The 14,977-nt window shown below is 54.3% G+C and overlaps 1 protein-coding gene across 2 annotated transcripts in view; it reads left to right on the forward strand.

Moving 5' to 3' along the window:
* Window positions 1-350: 350 nt before the first annotated feature.
* The window catches only part of TMPRSS6 (transmembrane serine protease 6), a 38,096-nt gene continuing 23,469 nt past the window's right edge, over window positions 351-14,977 (forward strand). Inside the window, exons 1-6 of one of the 2 annotated variants that reach the window (XM_019719657.3) lie at window positions 351-567; window positions 6,067-6,263; window positions 10,621-10,754; window positions 11,981-12,048; window positions 12,626-12,810; window positions 13,068-13,109. In XM_019719657.3, the coding sequence (XP_019575216.3) occupies window positions 6,068-6,263; window positions 10,621-10,754; window positions 11,981-12,048; window positions 12,626-12,810; window positions 13,068-13,109 (625 nt within the window). In that variant the 5' untranslated portion in view covers window positions 351-567; window position 6,067. The other variant, XM_019719658.3, reaches the window with a different exon arrangement.

A 14,977-nucleotide genomic window follows, 5' to 3' on the forward strand; every position in this document is an offset into this window, starting at 1 on the left:
AACAGAAAATAGCACTCTGCACTCCACTCTCTTCTCTCCTGTCCCCAGAGCACATGACCCAGTCTCCTTTTCTCTCGGGCCACTGGCTGCCCGGGTCTCACCTGTCCAGGTAAGGAGACCCGTGTGAGACCCTGCAGGTACCACACAGGCCCCTCAGCACAGCCCCCAGTCCTTGGCCCCCCACCTCATGCTCTAGAGGACCAGGGGTTGTAACTAGGCAGGAATGTCACCAGGCAACGGGCCTCGGGGGACAGCTCAGATCTCCTGCACCTGCCCGCCAGCCTCCAGGGTACCCACGGGGCAGGGCGGGGAGGGGCCGGCACTGCGTGTCTCTTGCCTCCGGACTGTTTACCTGAGCACAGTCACAGTGCTGTCCTGAAGCGAGCAGCAGGCCCATGGAGCCTGGGGCCACAGGCCACAGAGGACAAGGGCCAGACACTCCGGCCATGGCTCTGGGCCATTGATCCAGCCCCAGCTGGCCGGGTGGAGGTGGGGAGACCTTGTCCTGGACAAACAGAGGCCGTGAGGTCTGCGTGCAGGCCCGGCACCCACTTGCCACTCCCAAAGGTAAGTGGGGGCCTCCAGGACAGGGGAGCAGGATCTATGAATGACCCGGTAACAGTGTCCTCTGAGAACTGGGCCTGGCTCCTTGGAACTTGAGCCGTGTGCCCTGCTCTGAGGCCAGGTCTGCAGGGCCGCCTCTGCCAGAAAGTAACCAGGTGAGCAGGAGGGTCCACGGAGCTGGGGCTGGGGCAGGACAGGGCGGAGTGAGGCCAAGTGTATGGGGAGGTGCGGGGCAGTGGAGGAGCTGTGGGTTCTGAGTGCTGGGAGGCCTGGGTTTAGGTGGGGCCGGTGGACTCTGGGGCAGGGACAAGGCAGGAAAGAAGCCTGATTTGCTGGCCGAGTACCTCCCAGCACTCTGCAGGACTGGACATGCTGCCCCCTCCGTACCCAGGACACGACCTGGGTGGTGTGGTCTGGGAGACAGGCCCAGAGCCCCACACCACACTAAACAGGGGACCTTTAGCTCCCAGGCTCAGAGTTGAATGCAGCTGGCAGTGTGTGTGTGTGGTGTGTATGTGCACAAGTGTTTATGAAGGGGGAGTGTGGATCTATGAATCTGTGTCGCAGATAGGTGTGTGTACCTCTGTAGGTTTCTATCTGTATACATCTGTGTGTGAGTTTGAGTGTGTTTGTGTGTGTAGAAGGGATGCTCACCCCTTCCCCACACCTGGGAACACACAGTCACAGCAGCTCATAGCAAGGATTCACTGTAGGCCCGAATGGCCTCGCTGGAAGCTCCTAGAACAGAGTCCCAGCTCTGCCTGCTCTGCCCTGCCCCGGCTGGGTGACCTTGAGTGAGCCATTTCATCTCCCTGGACCTCAGTTTCTCCAATCATTAGGTAGAGACAGCAAGGTAAACATCCCAGACTGATGGAGGCTGAGATGGAATGAGGTTTTCAGTGTTGCCCAGCAGAGGGCTAGCATGGAGGAAGAGGTATAGCCTGGCCCCAGCGAGCTCAGTCCCCAGTGGGCAGCTTGAGACCCCTCCATTGGTCAGAAGAGCAGGAGGGAGTGAGGAACGGGTGCCAGGGTGGGGTCTAAGTGCTCAGATCAGAGGAGAAGCCTCAGGCCCCTATGGCAATTGGGGTCGACCCTTGCAGGGGCTCACTGTCATGGGGACAGAGAAAATGCCTCCAAGGTGAGCTATGCATCGATGGCGGTGGCCCAGGAGAGTTCAGGGGGCAGTTGCCCCTCCTGGGGCTCTCTGAGAGAGCTTCAGGAGGAGGTGAGAGCTGAGCTGAGGTGTGAGTGGGCCATCTAAAAGCTGGCCAGGTCAGGAGGTAGGCAGCCTAGGAAGAAAGAAGGGCATGGTGGGAAAGCCAAGTGGTAAGCAAGAACTTTCAAGAACCAATCTGCGTAATGATCTTCACCCCAGAGCTGGCAAAGAGCCCTTGATCCGTAACAGTTTTCTACCATCTCCGTTATTAGACTTGCTAACTGATAAGTCCGATGTCACTGGGGTGCAACAGGAAGAAGAGGGCGTGGGGAGAAAGGAGGCAGGAGAAGTTGGCCCCGCCACACATGCACACAGCTCCTTGGAGCTGTGTGGGAAGGATCTAGGATCCTAGCATTCATTCATTCAACACGGAGGGAGTACCAGGTCTGCTCTTGGAGCAGGGTACACAGTGGTGAGCAGAATAAAGCTCCTGCTCCTGAGCAGCTTACAACCAGTGAGGAGGTTGGACACGTAAGCATCTCATGCAATTGAGGTCTCAAGAAGTGCTGTGAAAAAAATGGAGAGAAAAAGGGGGTGGTCAGGGAAGGCCTCGCTGCAGAGGTGACATTCAAGCAAAGACTGGGAGGCAGTAAAGGAGCAGATCATGAAGCAAACTGAAGGAAAAGCATTTTGGGAAAGGGAACAGCAGATGCAAAAGACTATACTTGATATGTTGATAGTCTGGCAAGGAGCTGAGTGGGGGCTGCAGCAGAGGGAGGGAGAGGACAGAAAGATGCGAAAGGACCAAATGACCTAGGCCTTTGTGGGCTGTGAGAAGGACTTTGGGCCCTGTTCTAGGTGGATGGAGGCCATGCGAGGCTTGTGAGCAGGGCACGTGGTGAAAAGACTACTCTGACGGTTGTGTAGGAAGGAATCCGATGCTGAGGGTGGCCAGATGGATGACTGGCTATTGCAGGGGTCAAGTTCGCAGATGATGTTGACTTAGATGATGGTGGTTAGCCATGGCGGTACCAAGAAAGACTTGGGTTCTGGGGGCATTCGGAAAGTAGAGCCACAGACTTTTCCGATGGACGGGGCCCTTGAAACAATGGGGACACCCTTGTATAACAGTAAAAGATGGAGTAGTGTGGTCATCTTCACACCTGTCAATTGTCACAGTTGTCCATCTCCTGCTGGGCTGTCCACCCCAAGAGGATGGGAAAGGGGTCTCTTATATTCACCAATGTGCCCCCTATGCCCAGCACACAGCCTGGCACAAAGCAAGTGTTCAACACAAATACGGTGGCTGGGTAAGTGAATCTAAGATCCACGGCTCAAGCCTCGTATGTCCTGCTTCCCAGAGGCAGCAAGACGTAGGAGAGAGCACTGCGCTGAGAGTCTGGAGACCTAGGGTTCTGTGCATTCATTCCTTCATCAGGCATTCGTTCATGTGGCACGCCCTGTGGTGGGTCCTACAGGGAACCTGGAGTGATAAAGATACAGGCCTATTTTCTTGTGAGGGAGAGAAATGAAGGCCAAACCAGGAATATTGTTGATCTGACCAAGGGCTGCCCAGGAGAGGAGGTGACTTACTACTTAGGGCCTGGGGACCCATCGCCAGGCAGGTGGCCTTGGAGCCCCCTTTAAGGGTCCCCGCAGTTATTCAAGCAGAGGGTGTGGCTGCACAAAGGTGGAGTCTTGTGGGCCTGCAGGGTGCTACGCATGATGGAAGTTAGGGCTACAGAAGGGGTGGGTAGCAGCCAGGTCAGGGAGGGTCTTGGTGCCATGGTGAGGAGTCAGAGGTGGCTGGTAGCTATTAGCGGATTCTGAGCGGTGACTGGGTGGAGGTGGGCAGGGGGAATGCACTGGGGATAACGTGGAGGTTGTGCCAAAGCAGGAGCTAGGAACCCAGGTAAGAGGCTGCCCTAGGAATCCAGGTGGGAGGCAATGGGGACCCCAGGTGAACAGCACTCCCCATTTGGGCTGTGTCTAACTTGGGTTTCTACACAGTGGGTTTTCTGAAAATGGGCTCCTCTGTGATGCTCAAAGTCCTCACAGATGGATGTGAGGGGCATTTATGAGGGAGGCGAAATCCACGGGGAGCAGGCCTAGTCCTGGGGAGGGAGAAAGGAGGGGAGAGGCCTATTGAGTGGCCTGCCCTGGACTGCTCTTCTCGATGCCTCCTGTAATGGACCTATAACCTTCTCTGAGCCTCAGTTTCCCCCTTAGTACCCTGCTGATGTGTGAGGCAGTAGAGCAGAGAAGGCAGGACATTACTCTGCAGACAAACTGCTTGGCTTTGCAGCCTGGATCTGCTGCTAATCAACTGTGTGACTTTGGCCAAACTGCTCAACCTCTCTGTGCCTCAACTTTTTCACCTGTAAAACGGGGATAACAAATAAGAGAGCTTCCCTCCACAGGGTCTGTATAAGCTTACACGAGACAGTGCATATGCAAAGCACTGGAAATAGTTGAAATAAATGTCAACTATCGTCATTTCCAGTGCCCTTGAGTCCCCAGGACTGTATGAGTCATCTCAAAATAGATCCTTGGTAAGCCAGGTTTAAGGGTAAAACAAGGGTGTGGCCACCTCTGGAGGAGGGAGGGGACTTGGGGGCTGAGAGTGGGTGAGGGGCTGGGCCATCGCTGGGCTTTCCCCAATCTAGCCACCTGCTCAGCTTTCAGAGGACAGCCAGTTTCTCACCAGGGGTGCTGTGGGTACTTTGGGCAGTGGGAGGGCTGTACCACCCCTTGCAGCATATTTACCATCCTTGGCCTGGCCCCACATGTCTGGATGTTCTCTGGAAAGGGGCGTAGGGGAGTTCCATACCCAGTTGAAAATCACCAGCGGTCCCTCCCTTCCTTGCATCAGGTGGGGGCCACTCAAGGTGGTTACCAAGGCCGGATGCCAGAGCCCCTTGCCTGGGAACAATGCCAAAGAGTGGCAGGAAGTGAGGAAGCAGGAGGAAGGCAGGGAGCCCCTTGAATCCAGCTGAGATGACTTTGCACATCACTGAGGAGCCCCATTTTGGGAAAATCCACTCTGTGAAAACCCAAGACACAGCCCAAAGGACCCCCCCACACCCACACATCTGGGGATGCATTTCAAAGCCACAGTGGCATTTATGCACTTGGTAAGAGGAGACTACCTTCTCAGTGTTCTGGGATCCTTGCTCAGCTACTGGGTAGGTGGATGGAGGGCCTTCTCTATACGGTGGGAAAACCTGCCTGAGAAGCCAGATAACATTCAAAAGTTGGTTTGGAGGGGTCTGATGCTAGAGCTGCAGACCTGGGGCACGAGAGATAGGTCAATCAGCTATTATGAAACCATGATTTGTTCATTAACAGCTCATTTCCAGGAAGCCGCCCAGAGGAGTGGAAGGAGCCGAGTCAGACACTTGAACAAAACTCCCATGTATCTGCTGTGTGACCTCCAGCGAGTGGCTTAGCCTCTCAGGGCTTTCGTTTTTCTCATCTGTAACATGGGGCTGGTAGTGAGTGCCAGATAGTCAAATCATACTGGAAAAATAAAGCTAGGAAAACCGTGGAGTGAGTTGTTGCTAAAACACTGTGGGCCTCAGTTTCCTCATCTGTACAATGGGTAAAGAAACTTGAACTGTGGTTGGAGATTTTAGAAGATAATATACGTAAAGTGTCCACACCTAGTGGGCCTGAGGAAGAATAACACACAGGGACAATGGTCCCCACATCCCTGGGTGACCAGAGGACTAAATGAATGAGGCGTTAGCTTGTGTAGACCCTAAATGAATATTCGTTTATTCGTTTTTGCCTCCTTCCTCTGCCCCGTGAGGCTTTTGGGCAGAAGGGGAGATGAGAGAGACAGCAGCCCTTCAACGGCAGGCCCTGGTCCAGCACAGCACTGGCTCAGGTGCTTCTGGGGGAGGGCAGAGCAAGTTGACTGCATCCGTGTTTCCGGAAACTCTGCTATTGGGAACCAGGAGGAACAGAGAGCGTCCCTCAAATGAAGGGAAGCTGAAAGCAAGAGGAGCTAGTTTACAGAGATTGACACCCCATGTTTTCGATTTCCATCTGTGGATACAGTCTCTGGGGTGGGGTTCAGGCACTGAAACCTCCATCTGTCCTCTGACCACAGACAGGCTGGTATGAGGGCAAAGGTAAGGGTTCCAGAGCCACACCAGTCCAGGTCTGCCGCTCGCCCTCCGTGAGCCGGCTCAGGGCCCACTTTCAATCACTGCTTATCACCTGGTGGTATGATACTCTTCCTCCAAAAGGCAGGCTGTCTACTTCTATGCACCGTTGGCTTTCAGCAAAGGCTCCTTTGCACATGCCAGGCTGTTTCCAACCCTGGTCTGTTTCCCTGCCAGGATGCCTGTGGCTGAGGCCCCGCAGGACACTGGCGGGCTGGGTGACGGAGGTGATGGCGAGGAGGCCGAACCGGAGGGGATGTTCAAGGCCCCTAAGGACTCCAAGAGAAAAGTCCGAGGCTACCTTCGCCTGGCGCCCCTGTGGCTGGCCCTGGTCGTGCTGGCTTCAGGGGGCGTCCTGCTCTGGTATTTCCTAGGTAAACATGGGGGCCTGCCAGAGAGAGCCACCTAGGAAGGACTTGGGGTGGTTGGGGGGGTGGGGGGCACAGCAGGACAGACCAGGATTGCAGGCTCAGCAATGCCTAGCAACTCACCGTGCGACCTTACGCAAGCACCTCCTTTCTCTCAGTCTCCCTTCCTGTCCTGTGAGAGGGGAGTGCTGCTGCACCTATATTCTAGGTCCTGGGGCTCAGGCCAAGTGCTCCCAGCTGGGGAAGCAGTGTTCTTCCATCACGCACATAAACAAACAAGCCAAAGGAATGTAAACATTGCTTCCGCTTGCCTGCAGCCCTCCAGGGTTGCCCCTGGGGATTGGAGCCAGTTGGCTTTGCAGGAGAAGGCCACATAGTGCTGGTGGCTCTGGCACAATCAGTGCCTCTGCTCACTTGAGCCCCATTTGGGAGCTCTTCTAGGATGGAGACCACAGCTCCATCACCTCTGGGTTTCCAGGGCCCAGCATGAATGGGAATGAAGGGTAGGCAGGACACAGGACTCAGGCATCCAGGGGTATCTATGCTCACAAAGGGCTTTCATACCCCAGGGCACACATGGAATTCAACACACAGTGAAAAGGGGGCCTGGAGTTTCCAGAGCAGCTCAGAGCTTCTGTCTCTGGTCTCACAGTCCTTGATCAGTCCCCGGGAACCCCAGAAGCAACTGACCCACGTTCTGGGTCCATTTGTCCATCGTTCTGGGCATTCATGCATTCATTCATTCATTCAATAAACACGCTTGAGCACCTACTATGTCTTTCTCTAAACTCCATGTACATTGTAGAAGACTCATTCATTCATGACCAAGCACCTCCTCTACGCCAGCTCTGTGTCAGGCTCTGAAGGTAGTCCTGCGTCACCATAAAGCATGGCATGTGCCAAGACAGAGAAAGCTGAGGGGTGGGGGAGGCTTAGCAGGGACAAGTGATCAGAAACTTTCCATGAAACATCTGCAAAAGTTAGATAGTATTCTTGCTGGCTAAATCTCATGGTGGAATTTCAGGCCGATTGAAAGGAACCGGGGACGTACTATGGAGCTGTCATCGGGAGATCCGCCTCGGCTCAGCTCCAGAGGGGGCCGAGGTCGGGTAGTCTGGAACCAGCCTCCAGACAGATGCTGTTAGGAAGCCCATGTCTGACGCAGATCCGCCCGCCATGACTCAGAGTGGATGCTGATTCCGCTCAGAACTGAGCAGCACTGGCGGGTATGGAAGCTGTGCGCATTTCACCACCAGCAGGAAGCTAGCGCCCCAACTAGCATGGGGCGGCCACGGCCTCCTCCAGCTGTGGGATAATTAGTCTTCAGGGTAAACCACAGAGCGTCAGCCTGGAGAGCCAGGAACTCACCTGCCAATTGTCTTTCTTTGCAGATGAGTCTAATTTCTCCTGGTTACGATCTAGGAGTAAATCACCCCCTGGGGTGTGAGTCCTCCATGGGGCTGAGGACCCAGAGGGTGAGTGCCCCCAAGCCTCAGCTGGGGGAAGCCAATCCCCGCCCCACGAAGGGATTAGGGTAGAGGAGGCACTTCAGATGTTTGAACCATTCCTCCCAGCCTGGCCAGGCTGTGCTCTAGGTACCCGGTACTGGGGGAGGAGGTGAATCAGAGATGTGGCCTGCCCAGTCCGAAAGGGGAAATGGACAAGGCTCCGATGATGCTGGAGCAGGATAAACCCAAAGTGAGTGGCAGCATGACCCAGAAAGCAGCCCTGGAGAGGAGAGGGCGGTGACTGGCTTCCCGAGGCAAATGGGCCCTGGGCACAGGGTCTATTCTTATAGTGGAGTCTTGATGCTGCCCAACTGTATTTCTCTGGCCCTTCCCCTCTCCTGCTTTCCTGGGTGACACTGTTATGCTTTCTTCTCAAACCTATTGCACCCCACCCATTTTGCCACCTGTTTCAATGAGAAACTAGTACTACTCAGAAGAGAAGCCCCACAGATAGTGGCACCACACCCTCCCAGCTGCACCCATGCGCTCTGCCTTCCCAGCCTCCCCAAGGCGAACCATTGCTGCCTCATCTAAAGCCAGCTCTCCCGGGTCCCACCTGGTGGCCGGGCTCCAGCCACGCTCCTCTCTTCCAGCGCCATTGTCTGTCAGGTGCGTTCTCATTGCTCCCGCACCCAGTCCCTCTGGGGCCCCCGTTTCTCTGCTCCCCTTTGCAGCAAACTCCTTGAAAGGGCTGTCTCGACATGCTGCTGCCCCCACTTGTGCACCCCTTGTCTCTCTGAAACCCTTTCCCAGCTGGATCCCTGCCCGTCCCCCAGCTCCAGGAGCGCTTGTCAAGGTCGCCAATCCTCACTCAGGGGCCAGTTCTCGTCCGCATGGCATTTGACCCATAAGCAGCTCTTGACCCGGTGCTGCACCCACTCTTCCTTGAAACCTTTTCCTCACTTGGCTTCCAGGCGCCCCACTTCACAGTGGCGTCTCCTCCGTGTCCTTTGCCGGTGGAAGACCTCTCCTCTCTCCCTCGGCCCACTTCTCTCAGGGTCTCAGCCAGTACCCTTGGCGTTAAATGCCCTCTACAGCCTGATGACTCCCACTTTTATACTTTTAACCTTGAGCTCCACTTGGTCACGGAGCTGCCCCCACCCCTCCCGGGATGTCTAAGGGTCACCTCAGACCCCCCTGGTTCAACAAGCAACTCTCCACCATTCCCTCCAAACCTGAGCCCCCGCAGCCCAGCGGGGCCATTTCATGCCTCCAATGGCTCCCCCTCATTCCTCTCTTTCTTTTACCCCCCAGCCCCAATTTGCCAGCACACCTGGTCATCTCTGACTCCACAATGTAGCCTGACTCCAACCTCTTCTTACCCTCTCCATCACACAGCCTGGTCCGGGCTCCAACGCCTCTCGCCTGGACCACAGCTGGGGCCTCCCGCAGGTTTCCTTGCTTCCGCCCTGGCCTCCTTAGAACCTGTTTTCAATACAGCAGCAAATGAAATCATTTAACTTCTCTGCTTAAAACCCCCACTGCTCCCATCTCACTCAGGTAACACTAAAGTTCTCCCAGGGTCGTGAGGCCCTCCAGGACCTTATCCTCCATCTCATCTCCTGCTTTCCCCTCACTCACTCTTTGCTGTTCCTCAGACACACCAGACAAGCTCCTGCCTCAGGTCAGGGCCTTTGCAGCTGCTACTCCTGCTGCCTGGAGGGCTTTTGCTACAGATTCATATCCGCATGGCTCATGCCATCACCTTCTCTGGCCTCCATGTTGCAGCCCACCCTCAGGCCTGATTTCCACAGCCCTTACACCTCTGACATGTTGTGTAGAATGTTTGTTATTTGTTGTCTGTCTTCCTTGCTAGACTATGAGAACTTAAGGGCAGAGTTATTTCTTTTCCCTCATTGTTTTTATTCTTTATCGTTCATTGTTATACTGGTATATTTCCAAGTGCTCTCGGTCAGTCCCTACACATAGTAGGTTCTCAACAAATATTTTTGAATGAATGAATAAAAGAACGAATGGGGTATAAACCCAGGGCTGTGAATCTATTGCCTTCACATCAGTCAAAACAGTCTTTGCCAAACGGAAATCTGATGACATCATCCTCAATTTTAAACCTTTCGTGGTTTCCCTTGTTCATTGGGGAAAGACCAAAATCCTGTTCTGCTGACGTTCCAGCCTCTTGCTGCCCCTCTTCCTACCTGATTGCTCCTGCCAAGCAGACTTTTAGCCCTGGTCCTCACCACGATCTCTGCCTCAGGGCCTTGTGCCCTTCCGTCTGCCCTTAAGGTATTTTCCTTCTGCCCTTAAGGTATTTTCCTCCCTCCCCTCTTCTGAATTTATTCTCTAGTTCGCTTATCTCCATTGGAGGGTCACCTGGCCCAGGCCTGTTTCCTTTGTCTTGTCTCCTCAATAGGCCTGGTGCCTGTCCTTGAAAGCCCTCCTCATAGATGGGTCCTACTTTTTTAGTGGTCACTGGAAGAATGCCTGTCTCACCCACCGCTGTCAGTTCCTCATGGGGAGGCACATCTGTCTTGGTTTACGAGTGTAGCCCACATAGTAGGTACTACCTGGACAGCCTGGTGAGTGCAAGGATGCCCACAGGTGCTGACCCATGAACTTGACCTTCTGGGCCACATGGGGGTCCTGGCCTTCATGTCATCAGTGTCCCGGATTGATCACTATGTCAGCTTCTGATTGGAAGCCTCTGGGACGCCATCCATCTGTGGGCCTCTCTCCTCACTAAAATCTTTGGATGATGAGGATAATGATGGCGGCATCTTGAAGGCCCAAGATGCCGGAAGCTGAGCTGAGGGTTTGGGTGGAGGAGAAGGCGTGGGGAAGACAGGCGCCTTCGCCATCTGCTCCCTCGTTTAACCTGCTGGTTTCTTCCTGGCCAGGGTACAAGGTAGAGGTGACGGTCAGCCAGGTGTACTCAGGCAGCCTCCGTGTGCTCAATCGCCACTTCTCCCAGGACCTGGCCCACCGGGAGTCCAGTGCCTTCCGCAGTGAAACTGCCAAAGCCCAGAAGATGGTAGGGAAGGATTGCCAAGATGGGAGGGAAGGATTGCGGAAATGGGAGGGAAGGAACGTGGGATGAGAAGGGAGAGGGAGGGGCCTGATAATGTCAAGCCTGGTGGTCAGTCCATCTGGAGGACAAAGTGGGGCCAGAGGCCTGCTCTAGGCACGATGGGCATGGCGTGGTATAGGGTGGTGGGGAAGTTAGCGGACTCTAGCATTCTATGCACTTGGGTTAAATCCTGGTTGTGCCACTTACTAGGAGCCTGCCCTGAGAAAGTTAGGGCAGTGCAAGGATCTGTCAGCCCCCCCTCCCCCCACATCCCCTCTCCTCCAGGGGAATGCTCACTACACTAGAATGGTCTCCCATGCCAGCACCTCTACCCTCAGGCCACAGGACCGCACCAAACCCCCAGGGCAGGCTGGAAGTGCTGGGGGGTTATCCCCAGGAGCAATGCTCAGCCACGAGAGAGTGGGTGGATAAACACCCACTGGCCCTTGGTGGGGGGGCAATTCTGAGGGTGTCCCCATCATCTCCCAGAGCTGCCTGCCGGGCTGTGCCTCAGTGGCCCACAGCTCTATTCTGCTCCTTCACAGCCGTGTTGGCTGCCCTTCTCCAGTCTGCCCCCCCCCACCCCGTGTTCCCCGGAATCACTTCCACATAAACCACTTGCTTCCCATCCTTGACTCAGGATCTGCTTCAGGGGGACCACCCAAGGCTCCCTTCCCTCCTCTGTAAAGTGGGGTGATAATAACAGTGCCTGTCCACAGGGTTGTTGTGGGCTTGGAATGAGACAGTGTGGACATTATGCTGTTCCAAGTGCTTTACAAAATACAACGCCGCCGTTCCATCCTGCCATCAGCACAATAGTTGACCATGTGCAACCAGCCCGCTGAGCTCCCGTGGCTGGTGGCTATGGGTCAGGTGGGGACTCAGGAGCCGTGTGGGGCTTCTCAGAGTTGAGGAGTGACTTTTGATGAGGAGGACAGAGGTCATGGGTGATCTGATGGAGGCCAGAGCTGGTGGATGAGGTGGGGTTGGGGGACAGTGCCTGAGTGTAGGGGGAGGGGAAAAAGTAGGCGGGGTATGAGGCTTGTTTCCTGGTGAGGCCACTGCCCGCAATGTGACTTCCAGCAAGACTCTACCCCATAGGCTCCTCTGCCTGGAGAAGCTAAAGGCCTCTCAAGGTGGGAGAGGTTTGTCCAGAGTGTCACTGGGGGCTCTCATTTCTCCTTTTTTAGATCAAGGCACTCATCGCCAGCACCAGCCTGGGCACTTACTACAACTCCAGCTCTGTCTACTCCTTTGGGTGAGTCACCTGGCCCCCCCAACCCACCCCTGCTACAACCTCAGACTCAGGGAAGGGAACGGGACACTGTCGGCTTCTGATGCCCACGTTTCTTTTTCTTAATGAGGAAACTGAGGTGTGGAGAGGCAACTTGGCTTCTGCATGTGATTTCTCTTCACTGCGCCTTGTTTCCTCATCTGTAGAGTGGGCACAGACGTGTGGTAGGGATTACCTAGACAATGGCTGTGACGTGCTTATCGAGGGCCTGGCACGGCTTAGGTGAAGCCACAGAGGGGTGTTAGTGGAGGGTGGCCCAGCTGTCCCACTCAGGTCTGGTTCTGCCACTTTTGACATTGTCTGTGGCATACAATTTAACCTCTTGTGTCTCAGTTTCCTCACCTGTAAAATGGGCATGATGAGAGCACCCGCCTCAGAGGTAGTTAGGAGGCTTTCCTGTGAAGGTGGAGAGCAATGCCTGGGAGGTAGTAAGCACTCAATATGCATGAGCCGCAGTGGTTCTCCTCACCACGAAGCAGGGGGCTGGGTAGGGGAGACTGCAGGCCCTGTTCCCAGCCCCTCTCTCTTCTGCCTGCCTTAGGGAAGGCCCTCTCACCTGCTTCTTCTGGTTCATCCTCCAAATCCCTGAGCACCGCCAGCCAGTGCTGAGCCCCGAGGTGGTGCGGGCATTGCTGGTGGAGGAGCTGCTGTCCACAGCCAACAGCTCGGCCCCTGTTCCCTACAGGGCCGAGTATGAGCTGGACCCTGAGGGCCTGGTCATCCTGGGTCAGTACTGGGAAGGGGCAACGTGGGATGGTCTGGCGAGGCCTGGGAATGCTGCCCACCAGGGCTGGGAGGCGCTCAGGGTGGGCCCCCAGGGACCCAGGAGCCAAGACTGGGGGTGGGCCGGGGTGGCGGTGGTGTCAGCATTCAGGGTAAATATCAGACAGGCTGGTTCTGATAGTGTCTTCTATTTTTATTTTCATTTCATTTCATTTTATGTATTTATTTTTTGTCTTCATTTGTTCATTTCCTTTTAACAGAAGCCAGCGTGAAAGACATAGTTGCACTGAATTCCACGCTGGGTACGCTATTTTTGTTTTTTCCTCTCTACTTTTCAGTTGGTGTTTTTCTTGGCCTGGTCGTGTCAGGGGGCTACATGGCTTCTCTGGTGGGTGCAGGGAGCACTTTCCTGGAGCCATCCAGGGGGTGCCGTGGTGGACTCCACGAGGGGTCCCGAGCCTTTTTGGGACTTGTGGGGGGAGGGGAGGAGGTGTTGTACATATGTGAACATGTGTATGTGTGTCTTGTGCATAAGTGTGGATGTGTTGCCTGTATGGGGTGTGAGAGTATGACTCTAATTTTCTATCATTGGATTCAATTTGCCCACAAGCTACTGTTTGCACTGATGGTGGGAAATAATCTTGCCAGTTTGAGGTGCATCAGTTACTTTGAATTTAAAACATGGTCTTTGGGAGATATTTCTGTCACATTCAGGGATACCCTGTCCACCTTTTCCTTCCCTTTGTCAGCCAGCCAGGCTAATCTGCCCTCTGCCCCCCACCCCATCCCTGTGCCATATTGCTAGAGTCACCTTGCTTTTCCCCAAGAGGCTCACCTCTGCCTGCTGAGCCTTGGGAAGCAAGGCAGCATCAGGACCACCATGCTGCAGAATGCCAGGGTGCTTTCCACATCATCTGTGTGACTGGCAGCTCGGAGTTGTGCAGTGCACTACTTGTGCTACTGTACTGTACCCTGCGGTCCTGATCACAAGCCCCGAAATTCTCAGATTCTTCCTATACTACCTAGAGTTTCTACCCAGTGATGAGGCTGGGCTGAGGACCTCAGCCCCTCTCAGTGTGCGAGGCAGTTTAAATGCTGGTTATACCTTCGCTGACCTTCCTCTCCTCCCACCTGGCTGGTCAAATGCTTATTTCCTTGGTGGGTGGAGGTCATGGGGTCAAAGTACAATTTTCAAAGAGTTAAAATCATGATTCTCATACACAGACATAGTGAGCACATGTCAGAGATTTATTTAACTCTAATGAGAGAACCAGTAAGATAGTAAAGCTGGTCCAAAGAGGAACACAAGAAACTGATTTATCTGTCAGCTATCATATCACATCTATCATCTATCTATCTATCCATCCCTCCACCTTACACTGCATTGGTACACGAGTTGCCCTGACCCTTGGTCTGGGATAGGCCTTCCTTTTTCCCTTGCCTGTGCCTGATGTCCACTTGTCCCCAAGTTTCTGGCAGTTGCTTTGTAATTACCCTTATTTTGTTCCATGAATGTCTGAAAACTTTGCTCTCTAGAGCACAGTTTCTAATAAGGCAGGGGTGACAACTCAAATCCTTTAAATAGGCTTTTTGAGCACTTCCTCCATGCCAAGCCCCACCCTGGCACTGGGGACATCAGATGAACATGTCCCCATCCCTGACCTTGGAGGAGCTCGAGTCCCACGAGGGAGACAGACTCATAAACAGATCTCCCAACACCAAGGACCTGTGATAGAACAGAGGACCTGGAGGCTGTGGAGACAGAATGGTTCTGCCCCGGGGACAGGGGCTGCAATCCAAAGCAGAGGAAGGAACATGCCTTTAGAAGGAGGAAGGAGGTCTTCCTGACTTGAGTCCTGGAGGCCTTCACGGAGAAGGGGGCAGCAGACTCAGGCATGGAGATTGGTAGGAGTCTGTCAGGTTGAAAAGGGGGAAATGCATTCTGGGCAGAAGGAACGTCATGAGCAAGGCCAGGCGAGGAGAATGCACAGGCAGGTTCATTTACTTTCTCCCTGAGACCAGAGCTACCTGGCTTCCTAAAGTTGTTTCTGATTATCAACAGACACCAGCAATGCCTATCCATTTAATTAGACCCGCCCACCCTCCGCCAAAAGTAATGATGAAAATGGCAAAAGCAAAGCATTAGCTTGGTGCAAGATTTAAAAAATAC

This window comes from Rhinolophus sinicus, chromosome 1 (assembly GCF_057876585.1).
Source record: "Rhinolophus sinicus isolate RSI-liver-muscle chromosome 1, RSI-T2T, whole genome shotgun sequence".
NCBI lineage: Eukaryota > Metazoa > Chordata > Mammalia > Chiroptera > Rhinolophidae > Rhinolophus > Rhinolophus sinicus.